The following is a 26,184-nucleotide window of genomic DNA, read 5'->3' as shown; positions in this document are numbered from 1 at the left end:
TTACAGATGAGAGAACTGAGGCCCAGAGAAGTAAAGAAATCTACCCAAGGACACACTGCTAGTATGGTGAGTGGCAGAACTCAAATTCAGACCTGTGTGATTCCAGAGCCTGAACCCCCGCTCAGAAAGCCCTCAGCCTTACATAGACCTCAAGGCAAGGCTGCAGGGAAACCCAGGGGGTGGGTCAGCTCCCTATTATCTCCACCCCCAGCATCCCTCCAGAGTCCTGGGCATCAGGCCCCAAAAGCCTCCTGTCCCTCCATCCTTTGTCTTTCCCCAATTCATGGTCCTGCTCTGGTTCTTTGGCACCCTGTTTCATCCTCTAGGGCCCCTTCTTCACAAAGCCTTCTCTCAACTTTACAGACCCCCACAGAGCCTGATCCAGCTGTCCCTCCTTCATGAAACTCAGCTCTGCTTCTGGCTTATCAAGGCCTGGCAACTCTTGGTTCCTCTCCCTTCTCCCACCACTTCTGTGACTTTTTCATGGGTCTCGCTCCCCAAACTCTTAAATTCCTGGCCTCCTTGGGGTGCTCTTGAAGACACTCTTTCCTGTACTCATGCCTGTGCATCCTGCTGCTTCCCAGGAATGTCTTCCACTTCCTATCCAACAGATGTCCTATAGGCACCTGAGTTGCACCAGGGTCCCAAATCAACTCCTGTGCACCCCACTCCACAGTACCCATAGGCAGAAAGAACTTAACATTGACTGAAAAAGCAAATGAATGAAGGATTTACTCTCTGAGAAAGTTGAGCTCTTCAGTCTCCATACAGGGCACCCATATCCTGGCAACTACCCTGGTTCCTCTCTGTCCTGTACTATCTGCCCCACCCCCCAAGGAAAGCATCTCAAACCAAAAACCAAGACTCCACCTCTGCTCCCTGTCCCTTGCACTTACCAGGCTACTTTTTACTTCTGGGCCTTGGCTCCTAACCTCCTCTGCAAGCCTTATGGAAAGTACCCATCTGTCCTTCTTAGTGAGGGACCAGGGTCTGCCCCCATATGTATAGTCAGTAAGTCCCTGCTAGCCATGTCCCCATTCTCTATCCGATTTCTACCCCCAGCCTCTGGCCCCCTGGCTGTGCTGAGCCTGGGATAGCCCTCACCAATCTGTTAACCCCCACCCTATTCTTGGACTTAGAGCAGAGTACACAGTGGAACTTAGGGCAGGCTACACGGGAGGTTGCCCTAAGCTGATAAGGGTGTGAGCAGGTAGCTGGACCCTGCTTACTCTGAGTCCGGTGACAGCTCCGAGATGCTATGGGATGTGGCAGAGCGTGGCGTGGAGGGTCCAAGCGCAGAGGCTGTGGCGGAAAGCGTGGCAGTGGTATGGGGGCCCGAGGGCGTGCTTGAGGACTGCACAGAGGAGAGGGCTGAGGAATTGAAGGAGGCAAGGATGGAAGAGAGGATGTCCAGCTGCTCTTCGGAGGGGCCATGACTGGGACCAGTGACTGGGTCTTCCCTGGCCCTGAGCAGCTGCGGAGGTGGCCCAAGGCCTTCCCGTGAAGGGTGCTGGCTAGGTGCCTGGTCCAGCTGCTCCCGTGAGTTCGATCTCCTGGACAGAGAGTCCAGGGGCCGGGATGGCAAGAGGGGGTCCCTTGAGAGTTGTCGCTGGGGAGAAAGGGGCAGAGGCAGGGGCTGTGAGTCAGGGTCCCGGGTACCACGGGGTTGGGGCAGTGTGCACAACCACTCACGGGGCGCCCCTAGGTCCAGTGCATCCCGTGACCTGAAGTGGCCAACCACGTCACCAGGGTAGTCCCGGGGTGGCTGCCTCCGTGGCAGGGTGCTGCCCCGATCCCTAGGCTCCAGGCAGCCTGGCGTGGTGTCCAGGCGTTCCTGGGAACCTGGCCGGCTCGTGGGATGCAAAATGGGGGCAGGGGCCTCCTCCAGTCGCTCCCGACTCAGCTGCCGCCGGAGGAGCAGGTCCAGCTGTTCTCGGGATGAGTAGCGGCTGGCTGGCTGTGAAAGGCTGCCTGTTCCCCCACCAGCATAGATGCGACCATAGGAAGCAGCTGGCACAGCACGGTGGCCCAAGGTAGCTGCACGGCACCAGGACAGCTCGGAGGCGCCTCGAGTCTGTGGCACTAGTGGGTACTGCAGCCGGTTCTTCAGAATGCCTGTGAAAAGAATAAGTTGGGACAGTGTGCTTGTGTCTGTGTGTAGGGAAGAGGGGACAAGAATTCCTTGACTCTAGGGAGCTGGCAGCCCCTGGGATCCTTGGGATAGAAGAGTGGGAGCAGAAACTTCTTGGACCCCCAGGGGTTCCAGAGAGGCAGCAGGACAGGCATTAGAATAGGAGGCAGGAACCCCTCAGGAGGAGAGACGGACACTCCCAGTAGTGCAGGGTAGAGGCAAACCTCCCCACTGAGGTTATAGCAGAGGCAGCCCCCAGGTCCCAGGAATGCAGACTGGGGTCACGAGGGGTACAAATTCTCTGGATCAGGGAGGTTGCAGTCCCTGGGGTCCTTGTGATGCAGGGGTGGAGGCAGAAACTCCTTGAGTTGAGGTAGGAACAACCCTTGGGGTCCCCATAAAGCAGCACAGGTGTACAGAAACCTTCCAGATCAGAGAAGGGGCTGTGGGGTCTGGGAAGAAGCAGCTCCCACGGTCTCTGGAAGCAGACTAGGGTCAGGATGGAGGTAGGAATCTCCTGGGTGGGGGAAGAAGCTGTCTCTAGAGTCCCCATGGTACAAGCCAGGTTAGGCCAGGGGCAGGCCCCAGGAACCTGTGCAGCAGGGTAGGGGAGGAGGACACACCTACCCACTCCTGCCCCAGATCGAAGCAGGAGCTGCTCCTGCTGGATGAGGAGACAGAAATTCCCTAGGTCAAGGCATGGGCTATCCCTAAGGTCCCTGTAGTGAGAGGCCCAAGGTCAGGGATCATACCTTTCCTTTGGCGCTGGGCCCGGCCCAGGGAGGTTTCATCCCCACTGGTCAGGGCCAGGTCCGGCTGGTTGTTGTTGGCTGCATCCTTGCTGGTGTCCAGTCCCAGGCGCCTCTCAGAGCCCCAGGTCTGCAGGGCACAGGGGGCTGCCTCACATTCCCCCAGAGCTGGCCAGTAGGACAGGAGGTCATTGCCATCCACATCTGGGGAACCAGAGCAGGTTACAGGAGCCTCTGTGATCATCCCAGTGAACCATGGTCCCTGTGGCCCAGGGTCAGTGATCCCTGACCCCAATGACCCCTGAAACCTGGGCTGTTCTCACTGCATAGAGGTGGAGATGGGAGAGGATCTCCTCAAAGATCAGTGGAATCAGCCAAGGAGGGAGTTACTGATAAGCCTCCCACCATGGACTAGAAAGGGACAGACACTGGGAGCGGAAGAACCTGTTGGCTGAGGGGTCAAGAAGACCAAGCTGATCCCCAACCCTCAGAACAGATGAGAGGCTGGAAGGATGACATGTCACTCAATAATATTCCTGGCCTCATTACTCTCTTGTCCAGGTAGTTCCTGGCTCTCTAGCCAGCAGAGTGCTGCTGGAAGACTGGATGGGAGAGAGGAGTGGGGGACCCAACAATGACCCTAGGATAGGAGCACCAGAGGATCCTAATGGGTCACTACCAGGCATCTTCACGGGTCCAGGAAGGTTCTTGGGTCACATCTAAGTGGACAATGAGGTGGCCCTTGGTCACTAATAGGGTCAGAGGGCCCCCATCACCTTTAGGGTGGGTGAGGAGCCGTTCACTCTGGGCTGCACGGCAGAGTGGACGCTGGAAATGCCCCCGCATCCGACCGTTGTCCTCGCTCTCTGAAGATGGGATAGACAGACTCCTTTCCTCCTCCAAGGACAGGTCACTGTCTGAGTCGGAGTCAGCACCTGAGGTTAGGAAGGGCAGAGGGATGAGGGCCCAGTAGTGGCTTGGGGAGGAGAGGCACTGGGGGAGGAAGAGCTTGGGGTTGAAGGGCCTTGGGGCTGGGGACCTGGGAAGAGTTTGGGCTGAGGCAGGAACAGAAGGATTGGGACTTAGGGAGTGAGCTGGGTTAGGAACGGATCTGGGAAACCAGGGTTGGGTGGGGGTTGGCTCCTGGGGCAATGACCTGGGGGCAGCTTGTCCTACCACAGTCAGCTGCTACTCCCAGACTAGGGCAGAAAAAAGGGGGATCAGAAATCGATCCCCTGCCTCCCTCATCCTCAGCCCAGGTCCCCACCTCCGCCAGCATCTCGATGGAACATGGCCACATCCAGGTCAGTGGGGCCAGTGTGGGCCTGGAGGCTGTGGTCGATGTGGTCAGCAGCCGAGCCATGTCGAGCCAGGATATTGTCCCTGGAAATGCAGGAGACCCCATCAGAGAGGGGGCCAGGGCGTCTGTGGGTGCACAGCCAGCTGCATGTGGAGTGGCTCTGAGGACATCACTGGGTGTGTGGCAGAAGGCATCTGGGGCCCAGGCCAGATGGGTGGTGCTACCACTCCTGAGACTTTGTGATGCCAGTCCCTCTAAAAGCAGGACTGGTGTGACGTGAGGGGGACAACCTGAGCCCAGGGCTGGCTAGTGGGTTCAGGCTTGACCTCCCCAGAGGAGAAAATGACCATGTCCTGGCCGAAAGGCTTGTCTCCCTTTGGAGTGGAAGCAACACAGTCATCAGGATAAAGCAGGAAACAATGCGCTAGCTTCATGAGGCTTCTCTATCCACACCCCATCCAGTCCTAGTCCAAACTTCAGCATTTTGCTGTCCTAGATGTGCCTCTCCCAAACACTGGGAGCTCCCAGCACAGCCCCTCAGACTCAAGTCCACCTGCCTCAAACCTCCTCCTTCTATATTCACTGCCTCAACAAGGGCTACTTCTACTCCCATCCTAGACCTACCCACCCCACTCTTAGCCCCATGGTCATCAATTCCCATTGGCCAGAGAGACGGCCCCATAAAGCCCTTCCCATTGCCCCATCCACTCTGCCCTGGTCCAGCATCCCCCTCACAAGAAGGCTCTCCTGCCCACCTGAGGTAGCCGCGGCCCTGCTGGCTGTCCTGGTCTTGGGCCCGGCCAGAGCGGGCACTGCTTACTGAGGAGACGGTGGAGGCACCGAGAGTGATGCGGATGAGGCCGCTCTCCTCGAAGAGGGCCGTATTGTTGTAGGCCCCAGGCCCCTAAGGGAGAGGGGTGGAAAAAGGAGTGTAAGTCAGCCCTGGAAAGACCTCCAACCCTGGCATCCCATGGCCCCCAGCCTATCCCCCAGCCCTGGCTGCCTCACCGTCCCAGGTGCTGGCCTCGCCTCCTCAGGCACTGCCTTCCTGCCCAGACAGGCTGGTGTCCAGGCAGCCCGAGCATCTGCATTCAGGACACAGAAAAGCAGCAGCACCACCAGGCCCTATGTGTCACCAAGGGGCAATGTGAAGTCAATGAGAGACCAGTGAAGGTCAGTGAGAGATCAGAAAAGGGTCAGAGAAGGTCGGGGTAGGGCCTCCTGGAGGGTCAGTTAGGGGTTGGCATAAGTTACTGTGAGACTACACTACAAAGAGGGCTCAAATGGAATCAGGGAAAGTCAGTAAGAGAGATCAGTGTGACATAGGTGACTGGAGTAGAGAAGATCAGTATAGAGGGGCAAAGAGCTCCAGTATTGCTGAAGGTCAATCCAGGGTCAGTGCCCAGCCTGGGGTCAATGGTCAGTTTAGGTCTGGGGTCAGCCCCAGCCTGACATCAGTCATCCAGTAGGGTTCTGCTCCAGACCTGGGGTCACTGCCCCAGCTAGGGTTAGACCCAGACTGCTAAAGCTCCATTTGGGTCTAGGGTGAGGGAGGAGTGCCAGAATTACCTGGAGGCCACAGAGTCCAGCGTGGAGGTAGTGAAAAGCCAGGATGCTGTGGTTGACTGCCAGAAGGCCAAAAAGCCAGGAGGCACTGACCAGCAGAAGGAGTAGAAAGGAGCTTCGAAGATTCCTGCTGTGGGTACAATGTAGGGGGGACATGGTAGGACACATAGGGGTCAAGCAGGGGACATGCAAGGAACATAGGAGAAGATGTGGGGGACACACAGGGGGCATGAACAAAAAGGAATTCACAAAGAAACATGGAGGGTCTCAGGAGGACTCTAGGAGAGATGGGAGGTAAGACAAGGAACCAGGAGAGCCTCTCCAAGGAGCCATGAGGAGACAGACATGGGGAAAATACATAGGAGTTTGGGGTTCATGAGAGATAACATGGAAGATAAATAGGAACACAAGGGACAGGGACAAGCTGAGCCTCCCAGGACATGGGAGACACTGGAAGGACTCAGGGACGAGGAGAGACAACAGGACAGAAGCACATTTGGGGGTCACAAAGTAGGATGAAGATGCCACAGAGGGACCACAGGCCAGATAAGTGTGACTTCACCCCCTACCCGGAATTTGGTTCAGTCTGCACCAAGTTTGCTCTGGGGACCCCAGGCCCCACCCAGGAAAGAGCCGCTATCCCGAGAATCCCATCAGCCAACTCACAGCACAGAGGTCTTCTTGGCCTCCCTCTGGCCAGTGGAACAGGATGTGCGGGCAGCAAGGAGAGACATAGTCCCATTCATCTGGATCCACGGCCGGATGTGTGGGGCCGAGGCAGGGTAGAGAGAGACAGAGACAGAGACACAGAGAGAGAGTGAGAGACAGAGACAGTGATGGGGACAGAGAGAGACCAAAATGCACAGAGAAAGAGAGAGCCAGTGAGAAACACACAGAAATGCACACACACACACACATACGCAAAGAGAGAGATTAGAAACAAAGAGACAGAGGGGCTTAGGGTCACAGAAAGAATCAGAAAGGGAACTCTGAGAGGATCTGATATACAGATTGATAGTGTCAGAGAAAAAGACCCAGAGAGACAGAGGTTTTCAAGTCTCTGACCCCATGCGGCCCATCTCCAGGCCATTTGAATTGGGAGCGGTTGCTCAGTGACCAGAAAACAGAAATGGAGGCTGAGCCCAGGAAGCCTGCAGACTGCCACCTGGCACTGCTCAGCCAGCACCACACAGCTACAGCAGGATGTGTGGGGGCAGCACGCAGGCAGTGCCGAGCGCAGGCTACTCACCAAGATAACGAGGACCATGGGGCCAGCGAAGCTCCAGACAAGGGGCTCATGGACTGATATCCAGCAGAAATCAGGGTTCCCGTAGCCCTCAGGATCCAGGCCAACAGCAAGGCCTGAGGGGGATGAGAAAGGGGAGGGCCAAGGGAGTATGTTCTAGAGCTGCTGTCATTCCCATTGCTGGGGGGAAGATGGAGGTGAGGATGGAGCAGGCTCCTACCCCGAGCAGATGGCGCAGGGGGTGGAGGTTGGGGGTCATGATCAGGACTGGGGGATGGGATCAGGGGTCTGCCCCATGGGTTGGATCGAGGTAGGGAGTCACAGCCATGGGTGATCCAGTGGGTGGGGCCCTCACCCAGCAGCACAGCAGGAACACCCCAGCCCAGGGCATGGTAGAAACGCATGGCGCCGCGGTCCACATTGCGTGGCTCAACCTGCATGCGGTAGAGGTGCAGCCCCTGCACAAGGAGCCACGCAAAGGTGCTGAGGAAGAAGTAGTGCAGGAGGATGGCGACGGCAGTGCACACCAGCTGGGGGTGGGGTTGGGTGGGAGGGCATCAGGACCTCTCCTTCCTGGCCCCACCTCTGACACCCCACCACCCCAACCACTTGCTTCCCACCTCTGACCCCTAAACCACAGCATCCTGCCCCCAACCTTGATCCCAATTTGAGCATCCCTGAATGTTGCCCCTGAGGCCAGGTGATTCATCAGGGCACAGGTCCCCGGCCCTGACCCTGCACCTGGTTGTGAGTCCTGTTGATCCCCAGCAGGAAGAGCAGCTCTGCCACCCCCAGGGCAGCCGCCACATTGGCATGGATCCCACGCATGTTGGATTTGAGGCTGCGCAGACTCAGCAGGATGGCTGCCGTCAGCAGCAGCGCAGCCACAGACACTGCCACCATCACGTGGGTGAACACAGCCAGTAGCTCCAGGTCACCCTCCAGCCGCTGTAGGGGCAGTGAGGGTCACTGGGACGCTAGGCAGAGTTCCCCTGCCCCCTGGGATTCCCACTCCCATGTAACTCTGAATATAGTCCTACCTCACGGGGAGAGGCATCCATGAGGATCCCGAAGGTGCCTGTTCGGCTACAGCGACACCGTGCGTGGGACCCATTCCTGTGCACCAGCTCGCAGTCCCGCGCTGTCCACATGCCATGTGCGTCCGCCCTGAGGACAAAGCAGTTAGACCTCCCAGCTCCTCTGGGGAGTGGCCCACTGCCAGCGGGGATTTGTGAGAGATTGTGGGAGGGGTTGAAGGTGCCTAAGGTAGGGACCAGCAGGGGCCTGGTTGTACAGGGGTACTGGAGGGAGCCCCAGGAGTGGGCTGGGACTATCAGCTGGCCTCCCAGGAGCTAACAGAGGAAACCGGGATTTCCAGAGTGGGGGTCCTCACGGGCCAGGTGGGTCCCACTGCACGCAGATCGCCTTGCTCCGATTCGTAGTCTGTAGCAGGCGGAACTCGAGGCTAATAGGGGACTCCAGGAGACCACTCAGGAAGTTCTGTCCATGGAACACAGCCACGCTCACGACCGGGGAGTTCATGACGGGGTTCTGGGGGAGCCTGAGGAGATACCCCACCCTGGCTGGAATCCTGCTAACTTCTCTAAGCTTCTGCCTTGTCCTTGCCATAACCACTTGTTATGTCTGACCCTGAGTCTAGGTTGCTCTCAGATTCACTTCTGAGAATCCCTTCAGTTTTTGCTGGATGAGGCTGCTCCAAGACCAAGGGCCCAGGGGCTAGAGTCCTACGGAAATGGTGGGTTTCCTGCCGGCAGCTGAGGGGCTCCTGGACCCACCATCCAGACAGATGGTCTGTGACTGTTTACCTTTCCCGCCCATCCCTATCAATTGGCCTATCTTTATCTGTCTCTATCAGTCCGTTTGCTTGTCTTTTCCTATACCTCTCTGCATTGACCATGCCTGGCTATGCCTCCATGTCTGTGTCACTTTACACAATTCAAGGGAACATGAATCATATGAGACCCTGGAACTTGGCACAGGAGCATCTCTGTATGTTTGTGCCCCTGCTCACCTGCCTACCAAAAGAGGGGGCGCTGGGCTGCGTAGAAGCTTGCAGGAAGCTCAGGGATGAGGGGTCTGGGGGTTGCCCCACTCTCATCGTACCTGGCATCCCGGCGTTCAGCCTGGAACTGGGCAGGGAGGAGCCCCCCCAAGGTACGGTAAACAAAGAGGATGACAATGGAGATCCCAGGCTCAGGCTCCAGGGGGGCTGATGAGGGGATCACACTTGAGGCTGTGGAATTCTCCAGGTTGCTGCTGCTCGTGGGCAGAACTGCCAGGGGATGGGGAGGAGCCACTGTCAGTGACCTCTGACCCCAACCACCCACCAATCCTGTCTCTGAACCCATCCTAGTATCAAGTCTCTTTCCTGAATGACCAGAACTGGGGAAGGGAAGGGAACAGGAGCTCCGAGAAGGGGCACGAGCTTCCCAGGGCTGGGCTTTGAATATTCAAGCCTTGGAAGGGGTCATCTGTGGTAATTGAAGAGGATGTGGCAAGGGGAGGCCTGTGAGAAGAGGTGCAGGGTAGAGTTGATGGAGGAGGGTCTCACATAGAGAATCTGATGGAGGAGGAGGTATGGCAAGGGAAGAGTTGTCAGGAGGACAATGTGGTGTCTGGCTTAAAGGGGCCAGAGCCTAGCCCAGGGGTCATCTCAGGACTCACCTTCAGGAGGGGATGGTCGAGGAGACTGGGAAGGCAACAGTACATGGGTGTGAGGGTCCCAAGCATCCTGGCCCCGGAAGAGGTTGCTGTGGTAGCGGGGGTAGCGACGGGATCCCCTGGCTGGACTGGGGTGCTCCATGCGGTCGATACTGAGCACTGCCAGAGGTGGATAAAGGATGAGACCCCTCAAGGATCCTCCTCCCTGTGTAAAGGTCACAATCACTCCCCCCTCTTGCAGTCAAAGTCCTACAACCCACAGGCTCCTTGCTATCAGTACTGAAAGTGGTGGCACAGCCTCCTGCCCACCCTGCCCATCAGGCACTAATGTTGGCATCAACAGCACCCAGCCCCTTGGCCCTTCAGGTCCCTGTCTTTCCACAGCCCCCTGCCCTCCCCACCCCACCTGCTACGCACTGATATTGGGTGTCACCAGCCCCACAGGATTCAGGTATGTGAGCTCCATGTTTCTTGCAAGCGTGGCCGCATACTCCTCCAGATGCTGAACCAACCCTGCGCTGCCTGAGGAGCCCCCAGGGGCACGATGACCCAGTGCCGCCCACAAGTCCCCGGTCTCTGGAGCAAGCAGTGCAGAGCCGGCCCACAACAGATTCTGATAAGAGGGAAACGGAGTTGGGCTCAGCCAGGGCACAGGGTTGGGGAATGGAGGAGGGAAAGCCCAGTGGCCCCCAGAGGCCAGCAGGGGGCTAAGCTGGGGACCAGGGCTGGAGGAGGGGTGGGTCCAGGGGGGCTGGGCCCAGGGGCTGGGGCTAGGTATCCACAGCTGGGGAAACGGATCAAAGGGCCTGGTGCACAGGGTGCAGCCCCACCTCGTTGAAGTGGGCGTCCTGCGTGGCTGTCAGCCCAAAGCCCTGCTGATGGCTCTCGAAGGCCAGCAGGTGGGCCAGTAGGTGAGCAGTGACTCGGACATCTTGGCTAAAGTAGTGCTCGGTATGGCCAGTCACCTCCCGCAGCCGCTGAGCCAGCTTCTTGGCCTCCACAGTATCCAGTACTGTTTTGTTTAGCTCTAGGCCATCCAGCTACCAAACAAAGGATGAGGTGGTCACCCTGTGGTCCCTCAGGCCATTCTTTTGAAGCCTCACAGGAGGAAGGGGTTGGACAGATTCAAGGGTAACTAGGAACAGCCTAGGAAGTCAAGGCTAGGGACAGGAAAGGTCTTGGGTGCAGGGGAAGTTCTGGGCGAGTCTCACCAGTAGGCTGAGTTCTCGGAAGGCAGGGGAGGTACAGTTGAAGAGGTCAGGCTCCAACCAGCCCTGGTCCTCGTCACACAGCCTCATGGCAGCACCTGGAGGCAGGCAACCCCGGTCAGGGCTGGGGTCTCCTTATCTTCACTGAGGAGGGGACCACAGTGCCCACCCTTGCACCAGGGGCAGCTGGGCAGAGGCCAGAGTAGTAGCATTTGTGGCTGGACCCTCGAATGTAGCAGTCCCAGCCCCTAGTCCAGGCAGTCCCCACCTGCTCGTCAGTTGATTTCTGAGGGGCCTGTAGACTATCTTGAACCACCAAACATATGAAGAGCACAAGGACAGGCCACAGATCACCCCCCACCCCACCCCACCCACACATGTGGCTCTGGGCCAAGCGTACAGGCACATGACTAACTCATACCTATACAGGCACAAATACATGAGCCAGGACAAACACACAGACACACAATGCTCTTTCACCCACACACATACACAGCAACATAGACAATATCTTCCATGAGTATTCTGGAACCAAAATGAGATAGCATTGGGGGGAGGGTTGGCTCACACAAGTTTTAACTGCCCCAGTGGTAAATATGCAACAATCTCTCTCCTTGTCTGGGGGATTGGGATGGAGGATTGAATAATAATTGACCTGGGTTTCAAGGGAGCTCATGGCCACCAGCAAGAAGAAGAACCCTGACTTGAACATAGAACCCTCCTCCCAAGAGAGACAGATGCGTGCAAAGGCACAGATAGACACACGTGAGCATGCATACACAGACAGTCTCTGTTCGGCCACATCAGGGACCTCAAGCAACACAGAGCATTCTGCAGGGAAGTCAAGCAATGGAGAAGGACGCTCAGCATGTGATATGACCTCAGGTTGTAGGGAAAGGCTTGTGGGGATCTCAGGAAGTAGGGAGAGATCTGTACATAACCCAGGAACTGGGAAGGACTCTGCAAGGATCTCAAGTAATAAGAAAGGGTTTGCGGGGTCCCAAGACAATGAGGAGGCATCTGTGAGAACCTCAAGTACCAGAGAAGGGCCTCTGGAGACCTCAGTTAACAGGAAGGGTCTCCAGGGACTTCAGGCAGTTAGTAGCTTGTAGAGACCTTGGGCTGCAGGGAGGGATTTGCAGGGACCTCAGGCAGCAGAAAAGGACATAGACACCTCAAGCAGTGGGAAGGGTCTGCAAAAGCTCTGGTAGTGGGAGGGGGCAGTGCACCTGGCAAACACGTACCCCTTACCTGTACCCCGCAATCCTGCCCAGAAGCCAAGAGAAACAGATGGAGGCTCAATGAGGGCATGGGGAGGGACCCAGATCTCCTAAGAAGTCAGAAAGGGCAAGGAACCCACATGGACTCCCACCCTACACCTGTCTCCTGGCCACCCAGCTCAGGAGAAGTGGTGGCTCCAGTAGTCAAAGGACAGGCCTACCCCACCCTTGGTGATGCCTCTGTCTCCCAAATACTTACCCAGAGCCCCCCGGGGACAGGGTACTGTGGCCAAGATGCCAAACTTGGTCTGGGGCCACCAAACACCAGCTCTCAGGGACTTGGGGCAGGCATCATAGAGCACTGGAGAGAGAAGAGGCACTGGGCCAGGTGGCCAGGGCAAACAGCAGCCAAACCCACAGCCCTCCATTACCCACCCTACCCTGCTGTCCATGGTTCCCCTGCTGGCCTTCTGCTAGGAGGTGAGGCCAGCCTAGATTCTGTGACAGGTAAAAGTATTGGGAGAAAATGTAGGGCTCCCTGGGCATAAGTGTTCTCCCTCAGAAGAAGCCTCCCCAAGTCCCTACCCAAGGAGCCAAGCACACCACTAATACTTGGTGGCAGCAGGCCAGAGCCAGCCCTCTATGTGTGGAACTTGGGGGACACTGCTCACCCCGGCAGCCACTGGCTGTCACTTCTGCAAAGGGACTGTCACAGCTGTTGCACTGGCGACCAAGGGCTCCTGGGCGACAGGGGCACTGCCCACTGTGGGGTGCACATGTGCGCGAGGTGGAGCCCACAGGGTAGCAATCACATGGAAGGCATGAGTCGCTGCCCCGCGGTCGGTAGTGAAACTCCTGTTTGAGGATGGGTCAGGAGCCTGAGGTCAGAAGTCAAGTCTTAAAGTAGGGGGTCTCAGGTTTGGGCTTGGGGAAAGAGTGGAGTCAAGGGAAAGGGTCAAAAAATAGTACTCACAGGCTAGAAGGAAGATTTGGGCCTTAAATAAAAGACAAGGGGAGGGTCAGCGATCGAGGGTGAGAGATTACACTTAGGTCACAGGACAGGGCTGAGTGGTCAGGGCCCAACTCATGTGGCAGAGGTCAGCAGGCTGGATAAGAATCACAGATCACTTCCAGGGAAGGGTTAAAAGGTCAGAGGTCATGAGCCAGGTGTACCTTGCAGCGACACTGCCCGTTTGTCTTGTTACAGTTGGGATCAAAGCCCTTGTGAATGTCACAGTTGCAGGGGCCACAGGTTGGGCTCCCCCACCAGCCCCGTGGGCACTGCTGGTCCATCCTGGGGGTGATAGCCAGTGAAATGTCTCCATGACATCTCAGTGACCCCCAAATCAGATCTCCCCATCATCTTCATACCCTCATACCCAGCCCTCACCTGTGCTCACAGTGATGCCCAAAATAGCCACCTACACAATCGCAGATATAGCCGTGGGGAGCTCCTTGGAGGTGCCGGCACGACCCCTGGTTCTGACAGGGGTTCAAGAGGCAGGCATCCACACAGCCTGGACCATAATAACCTGTGGGTGTGTTGGGTTATGTAATTCAGTACACTGGCCACAAAGCATGGAGAGCAGGAACCTGCTCTTCTCAGTCCTGAGACTGAGAAGACTCCCATGAGCTCTCCAGGTCCCCCAGTCCTCACCACAGACCTCTAGTTCTTGCCTGAACCACCCTTCCCCCAACTCTCTCAAGCCCCACCTGGCTGGCAGGTACAGGAGAAGGTCTGCCAGAGGTCTTGGCAATCGGCATGGGGTGGGCAGGGTCCAGATGCACAGGCATTGGTCACAACACAGCCAGGCTCCGCATTCACTCGGTGGCTGGGAGGAAGCAGAGCTGGAGAGCCCAAAGGTGTGGAGCCAATCCATACCCCCTATGGGCACAGCCAGCAAGGGGTGAGACTCATAGCAAGGCACCTCAGCCCCAAGTCCCAAAGAACTAGCCACTAGGTCTGATGACCCCTGACATAGTCTCTCCAGACCTCTCCCCCAAACACATAAAAAATCACCCCCAGGCCCTGATCCTGACAGCTCCAATTCAATCCTTCCATGGGACCCCTAATTATTCTATTCCTACACAGACCCTTAGTGACCCTTGATTGAGGGTCAACCTAGACTCTGACTGCTGACACCACAGAAAGATTTCAAACACCACATGAGCGCCAGGTCACCCTGCCTCGTGCCAATATCTCCCTGAATACAGGTTTTCAGTTCCAAAAAAGTTTTTGACGTCTAACCTCTGACTCTAATGCCCCCATAACAAGCACCCATGCTGACCCCTACCTGAATACAGCCAATCAGACCCTGAGGAACTTCCTCCTCACTGCTGGGGGGCAGTCCTCCCACAAGGAGTCGCTTTACCTTCAGGCCCTGCAGCTCACTTCCCACAGCCATGGTGTCCTAAAGGAGGACAGGTCGGCCTTAGAGGTGGGGAGAACTCTGAGTTCCCTCCCCTACCCCAGGGTCAATCTGGGCCTTGTCCTAGCCCTGTACAACCAGGCTCCATCCCCCTGCACCAGGGGAATGGTCTGGGAATGAGATGCTCCCAAGCATGGAGGACCTGCTGGGCATGGGATTGAGTGGCAGGACAGCGTCAGTCCAGAGATAGGCTCAGACAGGTACTCCCCTCCTGGACCAAGAATGACCTTGAAATTCTATGATTCTGACCTGGGGAGCAGAGATCAGAAGGGGCTTCCAGAAGTTGGGCAAAGTGACAGTGGTAGAGGTACCCCAAGACTAGATCAGAAATCTGGGTGACCTCCTTGATATAAGGGGGCCTAATGGTAGATGAGCTTGGTTGACACGTTAGGCTCAGTACAGGGATATGAGGAGGTGGCCTGAGGGAAGACCATCAGACTGGGTGCTGTGGAGGGAGCTGAAAGGAGCTGCGCTAGAGGTGGAGTCAACTGAGGTAAGCCTGGTTGGGAGCCTGAGAATGAGTCAGGGGTCAGACCTGGAAGAGGCTAAAGTCCAGTGAGACCACGAGGACATTGTGGCCTCGTCGGCCACCTGGCTCTTCCTGCAACTCCAGACGCAGATCATGCCACCGGCCATCACTGACAGTCACCTGGTCCAGCAGGAGGTGGGCAGCATGGCCCGAGCCCCTGGTCACCGTCACAGATAGCAACCCCTGATCCAGCTGTGGGTGCAGAAGCATAGCCCCAGGGTCAGAGCCCCAAGTTGGACTGGGGCTGGAAGTGTTAGGAGATGAGGCAGGGGTGCTCAGAGGTCAGGAATATCAGTGCTCAGACCAATGGAGCTGTGACTATACCCAGCAAGGAGAGCATTATGCCAGGGGACAGCATGCTGCTAATAACGCAGTAAGGGAACAGAGGTCAGGACAGGTGTTGTGAGTTGGTGCAGCTGGCACAGACGGAGATGTGCTGGTGCCCTGCACCTGCTGAAGATATCATGGTGGGGAAGAAGATCGAGGAATAGGTCCAGGATTGAGAATAAGGACAGGTGGGGTCAGCACACCTGGGAGAAAAAGTAGGCGAACAGGCCTGAACCCACAGGGATGCTGTTGGTGGGGTGAGAGACCAAGAGCTGAGGGCCCAGGGAGAGGTCCAGAAGGTAGACATACCTGGCAGAGAAGCATGCTGTGCGGCCCAGCCTGCACTTGCATCAGGACCCCCTGTGTCACCCGTGTCCGAAATGCCAGCCCCAGGTACCACGGCACAGACACAGTCATGTCACTTCCAAAGTCCCAGCTCAGCATGCCATTGCCACGGAAATGATGGGGATAGGCCATGGCTGAGGGGATAAGAGAAGCAAGGTCACAGTTCCCACCCAAAGAATATACCTTACGCTGTAGGCCCCTCCTGCCCCATGCTGCCCACTCACTGAGCCGACAGTCTTTGCCACCAAAGCCCACAGGGCAGTCACAGCTGAAGCCATCCCAGCGCTCTGAGCAGAAGCCATTGTTCTTGCAGGGGCCTGAGTCACAGAAGTGCATCTTGGCCTGGCAGCCTAGAGAGAAAGATGCATGGGTGATGTGAGACCAAGGGGATGGGGTGGGGGCAGGCATGAACATTGGACAGGCTGTAGGGATTCAGAGGGACTGAAAAAGGCCATGGTCTCAGCCCTGTATTCTCTGTGGGTGGAATAGGGCTGGTAGGAGTTGAGTCCTAAAGGCTGAGCTATGGCATACTTGTCATCAAATGAGACAAGGCTGCGATCAGATCTGAGGTCATGCCACGTGGCCTCCCAACCCTTCCCCAGGATGGGGACATGTCATGGGTGGGGCTAGTGAGAATGACAGGCCTACCTGCTGTGGTGCCATTGTTTGCGACGAAGGCCGCCATGTCCACCTGGCGGCCATCGATGTACAGGTCCCGCATGCAGCCGACAAAGTCCTTGTGGGACACGGGGAAGTTCTCGGGGAGATTGGGGACACCCCCCAGAAGCAGGGGACCAGTCAGGTCCAGGGACCTGGGGGTCAGGGGTCTGGGTCATTGGTAGGATTGGGGCTGGGGTGGGGCTGCTCCTGGGGGCCGTAGGAAGTGGGGGATAGGACTCAGAGAGTAGGGTGATTAGGTGGGTGAGGCCAAGCTCGGGAAGGGGTTGGGGGCATTACTTCATTCAATTTGAGAGCTGTTAGAGGATCTTATGATAGAAAGCTGCTCTGGAGAAAGGGAGGGGAGCCGAGGTTGAAGATTAGGATAAAGAAGTGGGGCATGGCAAGGTCTGGGTTAGGGGATGGAGAAATAGAGAGCCAGAGAATGGAGAAGTAGAGAGTCTGGGGATGTGGATGGGAATAAGCAGCTGGATGGGGTTATGGGACATCAGAGAGACTGGAGTAGGAATGGAGACTTTGGGGGACTGGAGTCCTGGGGAATGTGGACAGGAAAGGGGAATTTGGGGTAGACTACAGGGTTGGGGCTAAGATGAGGTTGATTGTGAAAGTATTAGAGAGAAGACGGAAATCTGGTGGTTTAGGGGAAAGGATGGGAAAATTTTCAGGCTAAGGTGAGGAGCAAGGTATGTGAAGGCTTGGAGTGGGCTTTGGCAGGCAGAGGGCATGGGGACCAGGGGTTGGGGGCCTCACTTCTTAGAGCTCGTCTGCATGCCAGCAGCTGCACAAGAGTAGTTGCCAATCTCAGCCCCAAACTGTAGGGCCACAGTCACGTCACAGTCATCCACGCTGAGCACAGCCACCTTGTCCTTGGAGGGGCCCTGAGCACCACCTAGGGCATCTGTCCAGGGCTAGGGACCCAGACACAGGAGTCAATAAGGTCCCCAGCGTGACCACTGAGGGGTAGAATTTGGCATCCCAGTGCCCCCTAAATTCCCATGCCAGTGGCAGTGCCTACCTTGTTGTAGTATCTCAGATGCACCGTGTGCCACTGTCCATCACTTAAGCCCGCTGGAACTGTGGGGCTGACCACTGTATTGGACTCACCTGTGGGGGAGATGTGCATAGAGGGTTTTCTGGATCTTCTGAGTCAGATCACCCCCAGTCATGTAGGCTCAGCCGCTCTCAGCATCAACCAGTCAGATCATTCCCTACCACTGGTCACCACAGTGGCAGGACCAGAGTGCTTTGGAAAGATAGAAGTAGCACACCCTTCTTGGAGAGATGACCCTTCTCACAGAGTGACTCAAGCCTCACTGTTGTTTGGCATAGAGGTATGCTCGGCTGTGCAATGAGGCAAATATGCAGGAATACAGGGCTTCCACCCCTCCTCCCAACCACACCACATACACATCCACCCACTGCCCACCCCCATACGTCCCGCGGGGGCACCCACCCGTGGAATACGTGAGCCGCACTTGCCCGGCCACAAGCTCCAGGGCCAGGAAGTCGTGCTTCTCGTTCAGGCGTCCGTTGTAGAAAAGCAGCCCGCTAGTCTGCACCGTCGCAAACCTGGGTGGGAAAGGCGGAAGGTGTCAGTAGCTGGGCACTTATTCACACCCACCATCCCAGCAACAGGAAGATTCACAGGGTGCCCGCCCCAGTTGGAGTGGGAATGAAAAGTGGAGCACGGGGTCGATGGGTTGACGCCAGAGCAGTGCAGTGACATCAGGGACGATGACGACATCGAGGCAGGGCGTCAGAAAAGGGGGTGGTGTCCTGTGGTGACGTCAGGAAGGGGCAGTTGGGAATTGGAGTCAGGGACTTTTACGTAGGAATAGTGTGGCGTCAGGATTAGGACGTGCAGAGATGCGGGGCCGGCACCTACGAGAGGGACAGTGTGAGGTGGAAGCGCTGCCGCAGGCCGCGGAACATGACAAAGGAACTGGGCGGGAAGAAGCGCGAAGCCACTTCGCAGCGTGGACCCTCGAAGGCGCCGCCCGCCGGGCACTGGCAGCGGAAGCCGCCGTCGGGTGCGTCGGTGCAGGTGCCCCCGTTGCGGCAGACACCCGGCACGCAGTGTCCGGCCTCCGTGTCCAGCTCGCAGTCTTCTCCTGGGGACAAAACCGTGTCAGAAACGGACTCGACCACGCCCCGCCCCTGCAAGAGCAGGCCCTGCATCTCCTAAAGCTGCCTCCTCCAAGGGCTAGCTCCAAGACCTCCAAGAGGCAGAACTCCCGGTGGACGCGCCCCCATAGGCCGGACGCCGCCACACCCTCCAGGCCCGGCTCTGGCCACGCCCTCCGTGGTTCCACCCTGTCCGAGATCGCGTACACAGTCCACAGTCGCGCCTCTTCGTAGCGTTCCGACTGCCCAAGGCCACTATTCTCGGTGGCTCTCGGCTCCCTCCAGCCAGGCTCTAACGCCTGCGGTCTAACCGCGTCCCACACCAGCCCCTCTTTACTCGCCTCCACCCTCCTGCTTTGGCTTAGGTATACCCAGCTCTGGCCCCGCGCCCAGCCCGCGCCCCGCCCCCAGCCCCGCGCCTGGCTCACCTGTGAAGCGCGGACGGCAGACGCAAGTATAGCCGCCCTCGCGCCGTGCGCAGGCGCCGCCGTTACGGCACGGGTTCGAGTAGCAGAGATCGAGCTCTGTCTCACAGAAGTCTCCCGTAAAGCCCGGTGGGCAGCGGCACCGCAAGCCGGCGATGGGCTGGATAGGTCGGAAGAGCGTGGAGGCCGAAGCCAGAAAGGGCGCGGACGAATCGAAGCGCAGCACGGACACGCATTTCATGTAGTTCTCACAGGGCTCGCGCAGGCACACGTTGTCGTCGAAGGGCAGCACTTCGAGCAATGAGCGGGCGGCGAGCGCGGCGCGGCGCACGTACAGCTGTTCCTGCAGCTCCTCGGAGCTGAACCAGGGTCCTGCCACACCCGCCCCGGCGCCACGCGGCGCCAGCGCTGAGAAACTCACGTTGAGCACGGCGCCCCCCACGTCCGTGTCGTTTTGGATGTTGAAGATGAAGACGTCCTCAGCAGGTGTGGCGAGTACTGCGGCCACACCTTCGAGGAAGTGGCCCAGCAGCGGCGACAAGAAGCGTTCCTGCCACATGTTCTCGAGGCGCACGGTCAGACTGTTGGCCAGCAGCTCCTCCGTGATGATGACCACACGCAGCACGCACTGCGCTGTCACGCTGTGCAGGCCATCTGTGGGAGGAACAGTGGCAGCAGTCAGCCTAGGATCGGTGGCAGTCTTTCCCTGGGACACAAGGGGGCTGGGGCTAGTGACTGACCAGTCCCCCAACACCTCTGAGTCAGTTGCTCACCCTACCCGGACACGAGAAGGAGTGACCACCAGCTTCCTCAGCATCAAGGTGTCAACAAGCTGTTGCTTCCACCCACACAAAGAGGGGTCTAGGCCAGGGATCAAGAAACCCCCACAGCACCCATGCCTCAGTTGGTTGCTACTCAGATAGTTGCTACCCCCGGCAGCACACAAGAGGGCTCCTTCCCCAAGTTATCATGGTCAACAGGCCACCCTCACTCACGATACAAAGAGGAGCCAGGGACACTGACCACTCATTCCCCACTCCCCAGCTAAACAACCAGCAAAACATCTCCACCAGGGACCTCTTTTATTGTTCAGATGTGGCCTCACTGTCTCTAAGCCCAACTCTGTAAGTGAAATCATTGCCCTCCCCCCTACATGGTACATGACATCCAGGGGTGAAAGTCTCCCTGGCAGTGTGGGAGATGACTCCCAGGGATGAGTCTAGCCCTGGCACTGTGGGATCACCAATTTCATCCTGCCCCAAAGGGGGGAAAGATGTGTAACAAAGTATCAGTGGCAGAGAGAGTTCAAATACAGTCTAGAGGCCACTCTGGAGTTCACTCTTACGCAAGCTTGGGTTAGACATTGCTACCTATCATGACTTGCTAAACCCCAAACAAAACCATTCCAGCCAGTCCTAAAGAACACCTAGGGCAATATATAAGATTCTACAAATGTTCCATGCACTAGGACAACTTTCCAGAAACCTAAAACCTCCAGATGGGTCCCTGGACCAGAAATGTCCCGAAACCTAGAGGGTCCAGCCTCTCCAGAACATCAGCTAGTTCCATCTCCCTACCCCGTACTATTGACAGCCCCTTCCAACATGAAAAAGTTAGAATGGCCATAGCCCAAATACCCCTAGAAAGTGGGACAGAAAGATTAAAGGTGATGATGGAGTTATAGAGAGAAGGTAGGGTTTAACAGGCGAATGATTGCTGAATCATTAAATTGATGTTTCTTTGAGTCTCCAGTATCTTAGAGCAGTTAGAAGTAAAAACCTAAAATTATGAAATTGTAACCCATACCAAAATCTGTTATACAACTAATTGTTGTGCTGTGCTTTGAAATTTTTTCTTTTGTATATATATGTTATTTTTCATACAAAAAAAGAAAAAGTCAATTGTGATGATAAAATATTTATTCCTTCTAGCTTCCTATATTCTGGAGCAGCTAGAAGGAAAAATCTGAGATGATGGTATGGTAGCCCATGACAAACTCTGGAATCTGTTCTGAAACTACTTGTTGAAGAGTGCTTTGAAAACTATTGCTTTTTTCTTTCTTTGCTTTGTATATGTTATATTATACAATATAAAAAGTTAAAAAAATGAAAATGGAAGAACTGAAATTTTACCACTTGAATCTTCCCTCAGTTAGTAGACTATAAATAATTTGTCTTTTTTAAAGTGTGGTTCTCATATGACTAGTTGTAACAGGATGATTTTAACTGATACATGATCAAAGATTTTTTAACGATTTTTTTATGATTAATTTAATGTGGATTAGAAAAAAATAAACATAACCAGAACATTAAAAGAATCCCCTCCAGGAAACAAGGAGGATCCAGGTCAGGGATCGCCCACCCTCTATCTCTCATGAGTCAGTAAATTACTCTCCCATTGCACTAGAGGGACATTGACTAGAGGGTTGAGGGACCACTCAACCCCTAGTGCCCAGAACCAGAACCCTGAGATGAGAACACAGGAGGGTCTTGCCTCACTGACTCTCTATGCCAGCATCATGGGTCAGTGAGTTGTCCTGGGATCTTAGTGGCCACCCCCAGGAATGCCTTATTCATCTTGTCCCCAGACCCTAGCACATAGTGAATGATCAGTAAGGGTCAGTTATTGGAGGAATTGAGGGACAAATGAAGGTTGTGCCTTCTCTGGCAATACCAATAGTTCCTGCTCCAGACTAAGGGAATGAGCACCAGTGAAATCTGCCCCCCCCCACCAACCTCTGCAGTCTGTAGTAGGCAGGACAGTAAGAGCCTCTCCCACCTTTATTCTCCCATTAGGGAGCGGCTTGTGAAAGCCTGGGGCAGTGAAGACAGGAAGGAGGCAGATGGACCTTTGGTTATTTTTCTGATCTACAGCCTTAGTCAGACCCTTGGAGAGCACCCAGGCCAATGTGGACCCACTGTCTGCTAGAAGCTGTCCGAGGAAGCTATGCTTTCTGACCACTAACCTATTGGCCTCTCCCTCCTGCACAGGTGGAGGTGAGGTTAGAGTGTAAGGGCGAGAATAGCCCCAGAGTGAGCCTTCATCTGAACAGGGGTATGGCGTGATTGACCCATGCTGGTTTTGTCTGAGACCTCCAAAGTATTACTCCAGGATTCCAGGGCTTTCTGGGGGTGGGCAGAGCCTGTCCTCAGGGTAGCAGATCTTTGCAGTCTTTATAGGGTCTGCTGGATATCCTGGAATCCTTGGGGTTCTATGGAGACTCACAAGAACCTATGCGGAGTCCCTGTGAGGTCTATGGAAGATCCTGTGGGAGACCCAGAGCTTGAGGGATTCTTGGAAGGACTGGAAATCCCTCTTTGGTTTGGGGTGCCTTGTAGAGCCTCTGCGGGAGGCCCTGACAAGATGGGGTCACTGGATCCCTTGGCTTTCTATTGCCTCTCACCTGTGACAGTGACCAACATGGAGGCCACCAGTGGGCGGTTGTTGTCCAACTTGCGGCTAAGTCGCAGCTCCCCACTGGTCTGGTTAACCACCAGCAGCTGCAGCTCATTGCCACGTTCAAAGGAGTAGAAGAGGTGATCAGAGACATCAGGGTCATAAGCCGGGATGCGCCCGATGATGCCCAAGGGGAAGGTGTCTGAGCGGTTAGATACATAGTTGTTGAAGAGGATCTGGAAGTTGTTGAGCACAGGACTATTGTCATTCTGGTCAATTAGGCGAACATGCACAGTGGCCCGGCTGACCAGAGGGGCAGATGTGGCCTGCACCACAATCACATATTCCTGGCGAGCCTCGTAGTCCAGGTCAATGAGTGCAGTCAGCTCTCCAGAGAAGATGTCCATTTGGAACAGCTCAGGAATGTTCCCCTCCACAATCTGGTACATGATATGGGCGTTGGGGCCTTCATCGGGGTCTATGGCGGTAATCTGGGCCACTACTGACCCCACAACGCTGTTCTCCTTCACCCGCACCTCAAACTCTTCAGCTGGGAAGACAGGTGCATTATCATTCACATCCTGTACTGTTACCTGGATGCTGACTGGAGTCCGCAGCGGGGGTACACCACGGTCCACTGCGTAGGCAGTCAGCTCATACACTGGCACTGCCTCCCGGTCCAGTCGCCGCACTGTGCGGACAATGCCAGATGTGGGCTCGATGGTAAAATCTCCATCTCCATCTTCCCCATTCTGAAAAGTGTACTGGACGCGGCCATTGGCATGAGCATCCCGGTCAGTGGCTGAGATCTGCAGGACACTGGTGAAAGGGGGGGCATCCTCAGAGACCAGCCCTGGGTAGTGGGAGGCCACAAACTGTGGAGCATTGTCATTTACATCATTGACCATCACCTCCACATAAGTGGTGTCTGCCTTCTGTGGGATGCCATTGTCCCGAGCTGTAATAGCCAGTGTGTAGGTCACCTGGTCCTCATAGTCCAGAGGGGCCTGTAGCGTAATGGCTCCCGAGTCTGCATCAATCCGGAACTGGGGCAGATTGTCTTCCAGGAGATAGGTGATACGTGCGTTCTCACCCACATCATCGTCAGAGGCACTGATGACCACCACAGTGCTACCCACTGGCCGATCCTCATTCACACTTACTGAGTAGTGGGCACTTTGAAAGACAGGTCTATGAGTGTTGGCATCTGTGATGTTGATGTGCACATAGCAGTGATCATGAAGGGCACGGTCTGATGCAGTTAGCACCAGCTTGAAGTAGCGTTCTTGCTTGTAGTCCAGTGGCAGAGCCAGTGTCACCAGACCCACACCCCCCTGCGTACTGATGGCAAAGCGGTTCCTAGTGTTGCCACCTGTGATTTGGTAGCTGATGGCACTATTGGCATCACGGTCTATGGCAGTCACACTGACTACACTGGTGCCCACAATCGCATCCTCATTCAACCGTAGGTGGTATTCCTTCATTGTGAACTCAGGCCGGTTGTCATTAACATCCAGCACAGTCACTGTGACGCTGGCTGAGGCAGAAAGTGGGGGTGAACCATGGTCTCGGGCCTCCACACCAAAGAAATAATGCTCCACAGACTCACGATCCAAAGGGCCACTCACAGAGACCCATCCAGTGGCACTGTTTATCACAAAAGGCGTATCAGCTGCCACACCAGTTAGGGAGTACTCCAATCGGGCGTTCTCTCCGTGGTCGGCATCCACTGCCTGAATGTGAATGACAGAGTGGCCCAGGGGTGCATTCTCCAGGACAGAGACTTGGAAGGGCGTGCTAACAAAGATAGGTGTATGGTCATTGATGTCCACCACCTGGATGCTGGCCAGACCCGTGTTGTTGGACAGTGGTGGCCGGCCAGCATCCTGCGCCCGGATGCGCAAGGCATACTCTCGCTCTGCCTCGAAGTCCAGAGGCGCCACCACTTGGATCTCTCCCGTGAGGCTGTCGATGGCGAAGTGACCACGGCTGTTGCCACTGATAATGTTATAGTGCACCAGTGCGTTGGCATCCTTGTCCCGGTCGGTGGCGGTGACGCGAAGCACCACCGTGTGAGGGCGCACATCCTCGCGCACCTGCGCCACGTAGCGTTTCTCGCTGAACTGGGGCGCGTTGTCGTTCTCGTCCAGCACGGTTATGTGCACGCGCACGGTAGCCGAGCGCGGACCAGGCTCCTGGCCCTGGTCGCTGGCTTCCACCACCAGCTCGTAGTTGTCCATATGTTCGCGGTCCACGCTCCCGCTGGTGCTGATGAGGCCTGAGCGCGGGTCGATCTCGAAAGCAGCAGCAGCGGCGGCGCGCGCGGCCGGCGACCCCACGAAGCGGTAGCGAAGGTTAGCGTTGGGGGGCGCGTCGCCATCCGTGGCACGCAACTGCAGGATGGGGTAGCCCTCCTCCACGTTCTCGCGAAGCGTCTCCCGGTACTGCGCCTGCTCAAACACTGGCGCGTGGTCGTTGCGGTCGGCCACAGTCACGGCCACCATGGTGGTGGCTGAGAGGCGCGGCGAGCCGTGGTCTTGCGCCGTTACGCGCAGATAGTGGCGCTCCATGCTCTCGCGGTCCAGCGCCGCAGCCGTGCGGATAAGGCCGCTTTGCGAGTCGATACTGAACAGCTCCAGTGAGCGACTGTTCATAAGCGCCGCCAGCGAGTAGACTAGTCGCCCGGCCTCGCCCGCGTCCGGGTCCTGCGCCACTACGCGTAGCACCGAGGTGCCCGCCGCCTCGTTCTCGGGCACCAACGCCTGGTAGTTATACTGTGGAAACTGCGGGTGGCGGTTCGCGGCGCGACGGGGGCGGGACCGAGTTGCTGGGGGGATTCTCCACGTCCCCGGCCCCGTGGGCACTCCCGGGGGGCGCGGCCCGGGGCGCTGCGGAAGGAAGCGGCGGCTTAGGAGACCCGGAGGACGCATGCGCTCCAGAGCCGGCTCAGGAGCTGTCCGAGACTTGAGCGGTGCTGAATCCGGAGTGGAAGCTGTCCTCGCTGTGCCCGGTGCTGAATCCAACCTGGGACTTGACCCCACAGCCTGAGGAGGACAGTCTGGACGGCGGGCTCTCCTCTCCCCCCGGGATATCGCAGTTCTCTCGCCCTGACCCTGGCGCCCCGGCACCCATAATTCTCCGAAGCAGCGCGTGGTTTCCACCCTTTTGTGGGAACCTCTCCTAGCATTCCTCTGGGAGTTCGCCAGCCTGGGGCCACGGGGTCGAGCCAGAAGGTCCGAAGGGAGGGGCAAATTGTCCCCAGGGCCTAAGAATCCTGGGAACAGAGCCTCTGGCGACAGCTCACCTCTCCGCAAGGGTCCCGTCCGCCCACAGGAAGAGACCTCCGGGCGCCAGCATAATAGAAACCCTGGTCCGGGTCCTGTCTCTTGCCCATGGCTGTTCAAAGTCTGAGCCCGCTGCTCAGCCCCCATCTCCTCATCTGGTTGCTCAGGGATGGCTTGGACGCTCTGGGCGCTTTGCCTTTCCCCTTGTAGCTCCAAGTAGACCGGCTTCCTGACTTCCAGGTCAGGCTCCCCATTCTCCCGGACACTGGGCGGTTCGGGACAAAGGACTAAGTCTCCGCCGCCGCTTCGGGTCCCCATAGCGGCAGCTGCCCCCCGGCCCCCGCCCTGGCCCCCGCCGCCCCCCAGCTCCTCCCGGCTGAGGGGGAACAAAGAGAGGAGGAGGAGGAGTGGGAGGACTGAGGTCGGCGGCCTCCAGAGACCCCGCCACAGCGGCCGCCTCGCCATCACCCCCTGCCTCTCGGCACGGCCTCCGCCGCCCCCCGCCCAGGCCCAGGCCTTAGGCCCGCCCAGCCGCTCGGGCCCCT

General features: G+C 56.8%; 1 protein-coding gene across 2 annotated transcripts in view; it reads right to left on the bottom strand.

Moving 5' to 3' along the window:
• The window catches only part of CELSR3 (cadherin EGF LAG seven-pass G-type receptor 3), a 28,208-nt gene extending 2,104 nt beyond the window's left edge, over positions 1–26,104 (bottom strand). The window contains exons 1-34 of one of the 2 annotated variants that reach the window (XM_077129397.1): positions 22,363–26,104; positions 18,963–19,613; positions 18,296–18,521; positions 17,864–17,979; positions 17,426–17,514; positions 17,161–17,318; positions 16,381–16,544; positions 15,957–16,082; positions 15,697–15,866; positions 15,067–15,252; positions 14,397–14,513; positions 13,816–13,987; positions 13,493–13,634; positions 13,276–13,396; positions 12,774–12,957; positions 12,362–12,463; positions 10,886–10,980; positions 10,505–10,714; positions 10,092–10,287; positions 9,678–9,833; positions 9,117–9,285; positions 8,386–8,553; positions 8,033–8,159; positions 7,734–7,940; positions 7,348–7,522; positions 6,996–7,108; positions 6,413–6,492; positions 5,750–5,876; positions 5,189–5,305; positions 4,936–5,084; positions 4,148–4,263; positions 3,657–3,815; positions 2,884–3,084; positions 1,230–2,115 (exon numbers count right to left, since the gene is read on the bottom strand). In XM_077129397.1, the coding sequence (XP_076985512.1) occupies positions 1,230–2,115; positions 2,884–3,084; positions 3,657–3,815; positions 4,148–4,263; positions 4,936–5,084; positions 5,189–5,305; positions 5,750–5,876; positions 6,413–6,492; positions 6,996–7,108; positions 7,348–7,522; positions 7,734–7,940; positions 8,033–8,159; positions 8,386–8,553; positions 9,117–9,285; positions 9,678–9,833; positions 10,092–10,287; positions 10,505–10,714; positions 10,886–10,980; positions 12,362–12,463; positions 12,774–12,957; positions 13,276–13,396; positions 13,493–13,634; positions 13,816–13,987; positions 14,397–14,513; positions 15,067–15,252; positions 15,697–15,866; positions 15,957–16,082; positions 16,381–16,544; positions 17,161–17,318; positions 17,426–17,514; positions 17,864–17,979; positions 18,296–18,521; positions 18,963–19,613; positions 22,363–26,104 (9,917 nt within the window). The remainder of the gene's footprint in view (positions 1–1,229; positions 2,116–2,883; positions 3,085–3,656; positions 3,816–4,147; positions 4,264–4,935; positions 5,085–5,188; positions 5,306–5,749; positions 5,877–6,412; positions 6,493–6,995; positions 7,109–7,347; positions 7,523–7,733; positions 7,941–8,032; positions 8,160–8,385; positions 8,554–9,116; positions 9,286–9,677; positions 9,834–10,091; positions 10,288–10,504; positions 10,715–10,885; positions 10,981–12,361; positions 12,464–12,773; positions 12,958–13,275; positions 13,397–13,492; positions 13,635–13,815; positions 13,988–14,396; positions 14,514–15,066; positions 15,253–15,696; positions 15,867–15,956; positions 16,083–16,380; positions 16,545–17,160; positions 17,319–17,425; positions 17,515–17,863; positions 17,980–18,295; positions 18,522–18,962; positions 19,614–22,362) is intronic. The other variant, XM_077129398.1, reaches the window with a different exon arrangement.
• Positions 26,105–26,184: the final 80 nt, after the last annotated feature.

This window comes from Tamandua tetradactyla, chromosome 15 (genome assembly GCF_023851605.1).
Source record: "Tamandua tetradactyla isolate mTamTet1 chromosome 15, mTamTet1.pri, whole genome shotgun sequence".
In the NCBI taxonomy this organism is placed as follows: Eukaryota; Metazoa; Chordata; class Mammalia; order Pilosa; family Myrmecophagidae; genus Tamandua; species Tamandua tetradactyla.
This window is presented reverse-complemented; position numbering and strand designations above follow the sequence as displayed.